The 12,258-nt window shown below is 50.5% G+C and overlaps 1 protein-coding gene across 3 annotated transcripts in view; it reads right to left on the bottom strand.

Moving 5' to 3' along the window:
* Tbcd (tubulin folding cofactor D) overlaps positions 1-12,258 on the bottom strand; it is an 86,707-nt gene that overhangs the window by 68,455 nt on the left and 5,994 nt on the right. For all 3 annotated transcript variants that reach the window (XM_068354972.1, XM_068354973.1, XM_068354970.1), the window contains exon 3: positions 6,944-7,114. In XM_068354972.1, the coding sequence (XP_068211073.1) occupies positions 6,944-7,114 (171 nt within the window). The remainder of the gene's footprint in view (positions 1-6,943; positions 7,115-12,258) is intronic.

Raw genomic sequence — 12,258 nt, 5'->3', positions numbered from 1 at the left:
GCACCGTCTTCCAAGACCGGTGACGATCAGAAGCCTGGCGTAATGGTTCGCAAGGAGATCTCTTAAGAGCCCTAAGAGCCCGAACTATGTTCCAGGAGAAGGTCTCACTTCCGACTGGGGCAGGTAAGTTCGTAGTTACGTATGAGCGAAGAAAGATCCAGCGAGGAGGAAATGTCTAATCCTTTCAGCCTGAAGGCCAGGCTAAATGCTGAGCGATAGGCTTCCACCGCCGAGAGCGAAAGGAGCATCTCCTCCCGCTGATAGACAATGACTCCGCTATTGCTGGAATAGTGGCATCAAGGGGAGAGGTACCTCTCCCACAAAACCAATCACAGAAGATTCTCCACTTCGCATGGTAGACCACTGCGGATGACTTTCGCAGGTGTCGAGGCATCCACTCCGCAACTTGTTGCGGAACGCCACTCTGTGAGGGGATGCTGGATAGTCTCCAGGCATGAAGCCGAAGCGATGCTACGGCTTGTGGTAGATGTCGCAGTGTGGTTGTTTGAGTAGCTCGTGTCGTGGGGGAAGCTCTCTCAGGAGTTCCGTCAGGAGATGCAGAAGTTCCGGGAACCACTCTGCATGATGCCGCAGCGGAGCTATCAGAGTCATCGACAGGTTGACCGATAGCCTGGTCTTGTTGAGCCCCTTCTCAACAGACAGAATGGTGGGAAGACGTAGACGTCGATGATGTCCCACCGTTGTAGGAAGGCATCTTGCCAGAGTGCCTTGGGGTCTAAGACTGGGAGTAGTACAGCGGCAGCTTGAAATTCAAGGCTGTCGCAAACAGGTCCACAAGGTCAGGACCTGTTGGCTACCAAGGGGGGCCGAAGACCACTCGGTACTCTCTATCTGTGAAGTCCTGCTCAGACTGTCGGAGAGCACATTCCTTGTCCGGAATGAAACAAGCCGATAGGGTATGAGTGGACTTCGGTTCATCTCAGTATCTCCACTGTAAGATGAGAAAGTTGATATGAAAAGGTACCTCCCTGCTTGCTGAAACAAAAGGCACTACCGTGGAGTTGTCGTCCACGGAATGACTCGCCAGGGTCTGTTGGAAGTGTTGAGGGCCAGACTACGGCCTTCATTCCTAGCAGATTGATGTGGAGGTACTCTTCTGGTTCTGACCACAGGCCTGATTCAGAACGTGGACCCCCCCCCACCTTGATTTGACGAGTCCGAGAACAGCATCAAATGAGGGAAAAGGGTGAGAAGATCCATTCCCCTGCAAAGGTTTCCATAGGTCAACTATCACTGCAGGTCCATTCGTTCTGCAGGTCCCAAAGGGACCAGAATGTCCGGGGAATCGTTGTCTTGATTCCACCGGGACTTGGGCCGCCGACGCAGGGATCTCGTCCTGAGGCGACCGTTGGAAATAGATTGGCCAAGGAGGAAAGGTGACCTAGGAGGCGTAACCAAGATTGGGCTGGAAGCTCTCCTCGTCTGAGGAAAGGTTCTGCGATTCTCCTCAGCCTTGCTATCCTGCCATCTGATGGGAAGGCTTGGAGATTGGAGTCTAATATCATGCCTAGATATCCCAGTTGTTGAGATGGAAGCAGAGAAGACTTCTCGAGAATTACCATGATCCCTAGATCTTGGCCAAGTCCCAGAAGCTTGTCTCGGTGTTGAGGAAGGGTCGATTCCGAGACTGCCTGGGATAGCCAGTCATTCAGAAAGCGAAGGAGATGGATGCCGCTCCTGTGTGGCCATGAAGATAACAGGGTGAACATTCTGGAGGACACCTGCGGTGCTGCGGGGAGATCGAAACACCGTACCTTGAACTGGTATACCTGTTGTCTAGGCTGAATTTCAAGTACTTCCTGGAAGACGGATGAATTGGGATCTGGAAGTACCCATCCTTCAGCTCCAGTGTGCACATGAAGAGTTGTGGTCACACTACAAGCCTGATTGGCTCTGCTGTTCCACGCTGAACGAAGTTTGTTCGACAAACTTGATCAGGGTAGAGAGGTCGAGACAGGTCTCCAGACATCGGACGCTTTCTTACAAGAAAGAGTTGACTGAAGAAGCCGTGGGGGGGGGGGGGCCGTCGATGACCTTTAGGAGAGCCTCCTCTAGAGCATGGTCTCGATTCCTGCCCCAAGAGCTAGCCCCTTTGCCGATCCCATGGCATAGGAGCTCGGTGACACTGGATTTGCTGTCAGCGGAGGTAGAGATGTAAAGAATGGGACGCGATATCCTTGGCTGATCACGGAGATTGTGCAGGAATCGGGCCCGAGCTGCTGCCACCTGAGCGTGCAACCTTGGGCATCCCCCCCACCGGGGACCCTGCAGGGGGGTTGCCAATCCTAGCGTTTGTGGCCTCGGCTGCTCCCTCAGGATTATTGCCTCCCCAGAAGGACTTCCCGCCCTTCTTGCCTCTGACAGGAGGGGGCTGCTGTTTAGACACCTTGTCTTAGCTGTCGGGGCTGGTTCCGATGTCCTAGGCTGACGAGGCTGTTGTTGTTGAGGCGCTGGAGGTTTGTAGGGTCTGGATGCAAGCGCCTATGGAGGAGCGAACCGTGATTCGCTTTCTCCACCTCTCAGCTGTCCGTTCCCTGTCCTTGGGCTCAAAACAAGGTCTTTCCAAGAGTGGAAGAGTGTCTGAGCTTGCCGACATCCATGGTTGGGACTTCCGAAAGGAACCTCTCGGTCACTGCATCTCAATGCTTCAACATCGAGTTTGCCCACAAGTTCGAAACTTGGTGAGCCGGGAAACGAGGTGCTTTTGCCCGAGAGGAGGAAAGTTTCCATGACCTTTCTGGAGCTCTCCTTGGACAAATTCTCGGATCGCAACAGGATGCCCAGAGATCCAAGCCAGACAACCAGCCAAGAAGTGGCCCGCATGGCACACTTTGCGGCTTTCTTCTGGCTTAAGATCTCCGAAGACGAGAATGTCACCTGCCGGGCGGAGAACTTCTCGAGAGAAGAACTCCCTGGAGAGACCCTTCCACGGAATGGTGGAGAGGAAGGGCTAAAACCAGGTTCCCCCATGATCTCGAAGTACCTCCTCTGCTGACGGCTGACAGACGCAGCGTCAGCGACTCCCGCTAGGGGAAAGGGAATCGAACGATCCTGAGGAGTAGAGATGATGGGGCCTGCCTGAAAGGAAGGAGAAGAATGTTGCCCAGACCTCTCTGAAGATCCTTCCTGCTCTTGTATGTGCCATGCTCTGCGTTTACGGGGAGAAGATCGAAAACTGGAAGTACGCGCCCCAGAAGACTCTCCAGGTTGCCCGTGTTGCGATAACCCGACGGGAATAGCGGTCGAAATCACACTGGCACTCGCGCGATGGCAAATCGTTGGTTCGCGCGCGGGTGAACGTGGGTGCGAGCGCGCGGGCGAGCAGGAGCGCAGGCGTGCAGGCGAGCAGGCGTGCAGGCGAGCAGGCGCGTGGGTGCGAGGGCGCGCAGGCGAAAGTGCGCGTGGGCGCGCAGGTGAGGGTGAATGCGGTTGAAAGGACGAGCGCTGGAGGTCGGGAGACCGATGGCGTGTAGGCGAGCGATGGCGCGTTGGCGAGGGATGGCGTTGGCGAGCGATGGCGCGTTGGCGAGCGATGGCGCGTTCGGCGAGCAATGGCGCGTTGGCGGGAATTGCGCTGGCGCTGGCGCAATGGAAAATCACAGGTTCGCATGTGCGGGGGCGCGTGGACGTAAGGGCGAGCCCAGGCGGCCGGGAGACCGATAGCGCGTAAGCGAGCGATGGCGCGCTGATGAGCGATGGCGCATCTTGGCGACCGATGGCTCGTAGGCGGGCGAAGGCGTGTTGGCAAGCGATGGCGCGTTGGCGAGCGATGGCGCGTGGCAAGTGATGACGCGTTGGCAAGCGATGGCGCGTTGGCGAGCGGTGGCGTGTGGCGACCGCTCGCGTACAGGAGAGTTAACGCGTAGGCGCGTAGGAAACCTAAGATGATTGCAGCGTTGGTGTTGAAAACATTAGCGCGCAGGCGCGTAAGGAGAGCCCAGGGGTGCCTGTGAGCACCTGTGCGCTAACTTAGGTATCTCCTGGGCGGCGCAGTGAAGTGGAGGCGCTGTGAGTCCAGAAGAACCTGTGAGCGCCTGTGCGCTAGCGTAGGAACTTCTTGAACTGGGCGACGAGGCAGGAACCAGGAGATCGTAGGAGTGTAGTTGCGTGGCCAGGAGAAATGCGCGGCCAGACGTATGAGAGGTCGTCGGCGAGGAGGCAAAGGAATAACTCCTTGCCTGCGCCCAGATCCGAAGATCATGGGCGCGTGGGCGAACGATGGCGCGGATGCGCACATCAGGAAGGGGGTGCAGATGCGCGCTGGCGAGCAGGTGCACGTGGAGTTCAGTGAAGAAAAACCTCCCAGCTTGCGCTGAGATCCGGAGATCGTGGGCGCGAGGGCGAATGTTGGCGCGCAATGCGCACATCAGGAAAGGGTAATCAGATGTGCGCCGGCGAGCAGGCAATTGTGGGCGTTCAGGAGACCGTAGGCGCGCATGGCGCGTAGCCGCACAAAAGGTCTCAGAAGAGTTGATTCAGCAGAAGTCTGGTCCACAGCAGGAGACTTGCGCCCAGATCTGGAGATCGTGGGCGCGAGGGCGAACGTTGGCGCGCATTGCGCACATCAGGAACATTTGCGAACTAGAGAAGCAGCTGCAACTGTCTGTTCTCGTCGAGGAGGATCCTCTGCGGCTGAAGATGAAGACGACCATGGACAGGAGCACCATCATCAGTCCTCCGAAGAGGAGTCTCTGTTAGTGAACTCCCCCGAGGGGGAGAGACACTCGCAGGAGAGACCATTGGACTCAGCTGCCCCCTCGAAGATGTTCGGAGGGGGGAACTGAGCCTTAAGCAACAACAGCAGGGGAGTCCTCCGAAGAGGAGTCTCTATGAGTGTCCTCTCTCGCGAACGAGAGAGATGAGCACTTCGTAGAAGAGACAGGAAGAACTGATGAAGGCGCCCCTTAGGGCCATTGGATCAGCAAGCTGACCATAAAGAGCAACCCTCCGAAGAGGAGCTCCTGCAGTTGCTCAGCCCTTTGAGCGTAGCTGCAAGTGCGACTGCTCAGCACCAAGAGCATAATCGCATGAACTCCATGGTCTGGCCTTGCAACCGCTCAGCCCCTTGAGCATGGTTACAAAAGCGGTAGCTCAGCACCAAGAGCATAACCCCCTGAGGACCAGAAAAAAAAAAAATAATTGAGACAAAATAAACGGAGAAGCAACTCAACCCGCAACGGGAAGGAAGCTACCGTAATACGTAGTAGTAATAGAAGGGTGAACGAACTCAAGGAGAGAGAGAGAGAGAGACCGTAGTCAAACAAAACTCCCAAGTTCCCCACGCTGATAGACCAAGTTCCCCGTAGGAAAGGAGGAACAGCGGAGAAACATATTAGTAAGTAAAGTCCAGCGATGACGATTCCCCACGGCGCCCACCGAAGGGAGACCGAAGGACCAAGGGAGAGATCGCGACCCATGAAAAGTCACCGTAGTGGCCTGAGACCACACGGAGAAGTTGTCGTACAATGAGTGGACTTCCTACACACACACACAACACAAACACTGAAAAGGAAACTTACTGTATTTCTATACTCAAATATATACATAAACATAAGCATGTTTACATATATATTAAGCATAAGAAAAGTAAGTAATTAGGAAGAAAACCATTAATGGCTGCCATGCGAGGACGGGACAGAGACGTCTGTTCATTGTCCGAGCCAAAAGTGAAGTGAAGCAGTTCACCGGTGTGTGAGGGGGGAGGGGTAGCTAGCTACCACTCCCCTACCCCCCTGCTAACTAGCGCGGGAGTAATACACCCTCGTTAAATTCTAATGGCTGGTCCTTTCAGCTACGCCGAAAGTAAACCCTATGTAAATAGCGTGGTTTGTATTTCGGTTACAGAACAAATATCTTTTAGTGAAGATTCATTAGCAATTGCAATAGTGGGATCGGGATCTACCACTACAGGTGAAGGAATAGGATTAATGACATGGGAAGAGGAAATATCTCTAGATGAGCGAGAAGAACTACGCCTCAATCTATCCCTTTTGATTTTACGTCTGTATCTATCAAACTCAATTCATTCATGCTCTGACAGCAAAACACATTCATCACAGCGATCACCTAAATCACACTCTTTACCTCTGCATGCAACACAGAGAGAATGGGGGTCAAGAGAGGCTTTAGCCATACGGGTCTTACACCCACTAGTCACACATAACCTAAAAGTTATAGGGGGGGTGGCCATTTTGAAATTTTAAGAGAATTCAGACAAGCAAAGGTCAAAAATCATCTAATCCAAACAAAATCAAGAAATATCCAAAGCGAGATCAAAAACAAGCGGGAGTCAATAACCAAAGATTTGTACTTAACCAAAAAAAACGATCAGTAATGACGGAGTAGAATTCACATGTCGCCCAGGTACCTTGCTAGGGTGCAGGGGTGGTACACCTGGCTATCCAACTGGCGGTTGGCGCGAGTTTCGAATTTTCTGCCGTTGACGTCGGGGACGTAAGCTATATATATAACTACAGTACTATACCGGGTAAGTCTTGTGTTTAAAAAAAAGAGATTTCTGGGCGAGGAACCTGTGTCGCCCAGTGAAATGCTCTTCTAGCACCATTTCTAAGGCATAATTACTGCTGAATATACCAGAGAAAAAGAGATGCATGGAATGCCAGGAATAAACCAAGCTCGCTCACTCTTTGAGTGTTGTTATAGATAACAGGGGCTTGATAGAACCACGACCATAGGTCCCTCTCCAATTAGACCTTATATCATTTAATACAGTAAGCGAAACAACATGAGTAGTAACCTGATATCTATTTCATATGAAACCCGACTATTTATTGACTTTATTAGCTGGAAATCATAGGCCAAAAATCAACAAAATTGGACTTACAAACAGCTTCTTGGAACCAATCAAGCCTGCAAGTTGAGGACCTTCTGTATCATGCTTTTTGGAAAAGGAGTCACTCACCTCGTGGGGTAACTTCCGCGACACATTCTTGTAACCGCGAACTTTGATTATCAACCAGAGATACTTGAATGCCTGAGCGGTAACCTTGCTTGCGGCGCCCGGGGCGGTAGAAATCCTTATCAGCTCGCATAGCATTTCCTCTAGATGGGGATCGAGCAAATGGGGCTGTTCCTGGAAAATAAATAATAGAATTTCAGTGATAGAATTTCTCATTTTTATTCTCACCAGATATTCACATTGCTTTGTCTCCAGAGGCTTGGTTTAATCAATCTTTAAAAGGAGAGAAAATGGGACTTTTATTTTTAGAGGTGACGGTCAATTAAAATGAGCTGCTTTAAAAAAACAATATAAACATCATGGGAGGTTCATGCAAATATGGAGTTTTCATGATAAAACAAAGTTTTATGAATACTTACCTGGAAGTTATATATATATATATATATATATATATATAGCTTAGTCTCTGACGTCCGGCAGAATTTTTCAAAACTCGCGGCAACCGCCGTGTGGTGGTTGTGCGGTTAGGTGGTTAACAACCCTTACAGGGTGGTACTTGGAATCATTCCCGTTTTCTGTTCCTCAGATCATCTTTGCCCGACCTGTCTCCTGAGGGGAGGTGGGTAGGCCTTAAAATATATATATAACTGCCAGGTAAGTATTCATAAAACTGTTTTATCATAAAAACTCCATTTTTATGAATAGAACTTACATGGCAGTTATATATATATAGCTGATTCACACATTTGAAGGAGGGTGACAGACAGTTAACATCGTTGGAAAAACAACAATAAGTTTTAGGAGAAAAAACACCTTGATTCCTTACCTGCTAAGGTAGCTGACTTCAAAAGTTCCTGCCTCTTGAGTCGCTTTCCCTTAGGAGTGTTCAGCCAGGAGTAGACCTGCTACGCTGCAAACAACTCAATCGAGTCTGTCAAAGGGGTAGGACCAACAACTTGACTAGACTTCAGAACTACCTATGCCCCTTTTTTAAAAACCGCAACCTTACTCAAACTAACCACCTAACCTTGCAGAATAGATATAAACTATCTAGCTAGACTGAGGGTACTGTACCACAAGTCAAAGTCTCAGACAACCGTAAAAACACCGACCCAAACACAGGCATACAAAAGCTAAGGTTGAGGGGAGGTAGTAACTCCTTTGCTTAATACAGAAGCTGTAGCTACGTATGGGCCCAATGTGTAACACCTTTCATAATCCACTCTTACCTCTCTGAGGTAATGAGAGGCGAACACAGAGTTGCTTCTCCAGAACGTTGCATCCATAATCTGTCTAACTGACATATTCTTACGATATGCCAGTGAAGTAGCAATAGCTCTCACTTCATGAGCCCTTACTTTCAAAAGGCCGAAGTGCTCCTCCTCACACAAGAGGTGAGCTTCTCTTATAGTTTCCCTCAGAAAGAATGACAATGCATTCTTTGAAAGGGGCTTTTGCGGATCTTTCACTGAGCACCATAAGGAATTAGATGCACCTCTAACATTCTTGGTGTGAGATAAATACGCTCTGAGGGCTCTAACTGGACAGAGGAGCCTCTCCTGCTCTTGACCCACTAGATTAGTGGGGTTAGGAACCTCAAAAGTCCTCAGCCAGGGTTTAGATGGATTCTCGTTCTTGGCGAGGAAGTCAATCCTCAACGCACATACTACTCCATTCTGGTTGAAGCCCACTTGCTTCTCAATAGCGTGAACCTCGCTGATCCTTTTAGCTGTGGCCAGAGCCATCAGGAAGAGGGTTTTCTTCGTAGCATCTCTAAGAGACGCTTGTGAGATGGGTTCGAACTTCTTGTTGCATAGGAACTTCAGAACCACATCCAGATTCCAAGCTGGGGGCCTTAACTGAGCCTGCTTAGTTGTCTCAAAAGACTTCACGAGATCTTGCAAGTCTTTATTCTGAGACAAATCCAAGCCTCTGTGCCTACAGACAGCTGAGAGCATACTCCTATACCCTTTAATCGTGGATACGCCCAGTTTAGCATCCTGTCTGAGGGACAACAAAAAATCTGCTATTTGGCTCACAGAGGTAGTGATTGAGGAAACTTTCCAAGCTGTAAAGGTTTCCCATAAAGATTGGTAGACTCTTTGCGAAGAGACCCTCCTCGCTCTGGCGATAGCTTTTGCAGCTTGCGCAGAAAAACCTCTCGCTCTGACAAGCTTCTCGATAGTCTGAAGTCTTAGAGTGAGGGGGTTTTGATACCTCTCAAAGTGGGGCTGTTTGAGAAGCTTTGGACTTGGAGGAAGGCTTCTTGGAAAGTCCACCACTTCATTGAACCATTCTCTTGTTGGCCAGACTGGAGCTACTAGGATCATTCTTCCTGATTCGAGGAGAGTGAATTTCTTGACGACCAGATTGATGATCTTGAACGGGGGAACGCATATGTGTCCATCCCCGTCCAGTCCATCAAGAAGGCGTCTACTGCTATTGCCTCCTCGTCCGGGACTAGGGAGCAGTAGTTGGGGATCCTCTTGTTTTGGTTGGAGGCAAAGAGGTCTATTAAAGGTCTCCCCCATAACTTCCACAGACTCTGACAGACCTGGTGGTTGAGGGTTCATTCTGTGGGAAGAACTTGCCCTTTCCTGCTGAGCATGTCTGCTCTTACATTTTTCTGTCCCTGCATGAATCTTGTTAGCAGTTCTATTTTGTTTTCCTTTGACCACAGAAGGAGCTCCTTCGCTGTTTCGAACAGAGACAGAGAGTGAGTTCCCCCTTGCTTTCTGATGTAAGCTAGAGCCGTGGTGTTGTCCGAGTTGACCTCCACTATCCTCCCTGACATTGAGTCTTTGAAGGCCTTCAGTCCTAACAGAATGGCCATCAACTCTTTCCTGTTGATGTGCCATCCGGTCTGATTCTTTTCCCAAGAGCCTGAGACCTCCTTGCTTCCTAGTGTTGCTCCCCATCCTGACTCCGAAGCGTTTGAGAACAACACTAGGTCTAGGTTCTTCCTGTACAGGGAGATTCCTCCTCCTAACAAAGCTGGATCCAGCCACCAAATCAGATGATCCTTGATTTCTGCTGGAATGGGGAAGGAAAAGGAGTCTTCCTGAGTCCTCCTGTTTCACACCTTTGATAGGAAGTGTTGAAGAGGTCTGAGGTGCAGTCTTCCCAAAGAGACAAACTGTTCGAGAGAGGAGAGGGTTCCCAGCAAACTCATCCCATCCCTCGTTGAGCACTTCTGTCTCTTCAAAAATTCTCGAACCTTCTCGAGGCACCTGGTCTGTCTCTCTTGGGAGGGAGAAGCCCGAAAACGAACTGAGTCCAGAACTATCCCCAAATAAAGAATAGTCTAACTCGGCTCGGTCTGAGATTTCTCCCTGTTGATGACAGACCCAGTTCTTGAGCCATCATGAAAGACCTGTGTAGGTCCTCCAGACATTTCTCTTTCGACCGTGATCTTATCAACCAGTCGTCCAGATAAAGAGATACTCTAATCCCCTCTTGATGAAGCCATCCTGCCACATTCGCCATTACTCTGGTTAAGACTTGAGGAGCAGTGCTGAGGCCAAAACAAAGGGCCTTGAACTGGAAGCACTTGCCCTGGATCATGAATCTCAGGTACTTCCTTGAAGTCGGAAGGATGGCGACGTGAAAATAAGCGTCCTGTAAATCCAGAGACACCATCCAGTCCCCTGGACGTACTGCTGCCAGCACCGACTGAGTCGTCTCCATGGTAAATTTTGTCTTTTCCACAAAGACGTTCAGAGAGCTGACATCCAGAACGGGTCTCCATCCACCCAAGTTCTTGGGTACCAGAAACAGGCGATTGTAGAAACCTGGGGAGGATAGTTCCAGAACTGGTTCTATCGCTCCCTTCTCCAGCATCTGGTCCACCAGGTCCAGTAGGGCCCTTTGTTTCAAAGCATCTGAGTACTGAGCCACTAAGGCTAGAGGAGTATTTGAAAGCGGAGGCTTCTTCAAAAGGGGGATCTTGTATCCCTCCTTGATGACCGAGAGGGACCAGGCGTCTGCCCCTCTTTTTTTCCAAGCTTACCAAAAAAGTGACAGTCTTACTCCTACCGCTGTCTGGAGGACTTGAACTTCATTTCTTGGAGTGGGATCTAAACGAACCTCTATTCGTTCTTCTGCCCGTCTCCTGCCTTCTTCCCCTGAAGTCTGTTCTCGAAGGAACTCTACCTCGAAAGGGCTGTTGAAATTTCCTCTCCTCTCTCTTCAGAGACGAAGGAATGACTGGCAAAGGCTTTCTAGCAGAGCGTGACAGGAGGTCTTGAGTGGCCTTTTGCGCAAGCGAAAGGGTAATGTGCCTGACAAGGGACTCAGGAGAGAGATGTTCTGAGAGAGGGGCGTAAAGGAGCTCAGACTTCTGTGCAACCGTCACTGATCTGGAAGCAAAAGAACATAACAGGGCCCTCTTCTTCAAAACTCCTGCCGAAAAAAGGAAAGCCAACTCATTTGACCCATCCCTAAGAGCTTTGTCCATGCATGCCGTGATACTAGTAAGGTCTTCTGTTTCCTCCAGTCGTTCGGTTTTCCTGGCCAGAGTACCTAGATACCAGTCCAAAAAACTGAAGACTTCGAAGGCTCGGAAAATCCCCTTGACGAGGTGGTCAAGCTCAGACATAAACCACATAACCTTCGCCGAGTTAAGGGCAAGTCATCTAGCAGAGTCAACAGTACCAGAGAAGTCCCCCTGGGAGGAGGCAGGAACTCCCACGCCCAGAGGTTCTCCAGTCTCGTACCACATGTCCGCCTTAGAAGCTAGTCGAGCTGGTGGAAAAGAGAAGGGGGTATTAACCGCTTGCCTAAGCTCCTTCATCCATTCATCAACTTTAGCGAGAGCCTTCCTAGCAAAGATGGAGAGCTTCATTTTGATGAAAGCCGATTGCTTTTTGGCCTTCTTCCTGCTAAACTGCGATTGAGGAGAACGAGGGGCAGAAGGTTGAAACTCCTCCCCATAAAGCTCAAGGAGGGAGCGAGACAGAGAACATTATAATCCCCAGCCGCGTTCGCAGGTTTGTCTTCATCCTCTGAGACATCCTCAAGAGCTTGTCCCACTTCTACTTCAGTCTCTCTTCGGGCTGAAGGTTCACCTGCATCCTAAAGAGGCAAATCGTAGGATGCGTCCTGTAAGAGAGGGCTGTATGCGTCCTGACACCGAGAACCGCGTACGTCCTGGGGCCGCGCATTGGAATCGTCCTGGCGCCGAGCGCTAGAAGAGTCCTTGAGGCGGTAGGAGGATGCGTTCTGGCGCCGAGAGCTGCAATCGTCCTGGCGACGAGAAGCGGAATCATCCTGGAGAAGCAGGCTGGAATCGTCCTGGCCCCGCGAGCGAGAGACGGAAT

The sequence above is a fragment of the Palaemon carinicauda genome, chromosome 31 (genome assembly GCF_036898095.1).
Source record: "Palaemon carinicauda isolate YSFRI2023 chromosome 31, ASM3689809v2, whole genome shotgun sequence".
Taxonomy (NCBI): domain Eukaryota; kingdom Metazoa; phylum Arthropoda; class Malacostraca; order Decapoda; family Palaemonidae; genus Palaemon; species Palaemon carinicauda.
This window is presented reverse-complemented; position numbering and strand designations above follow the sequence as displayed.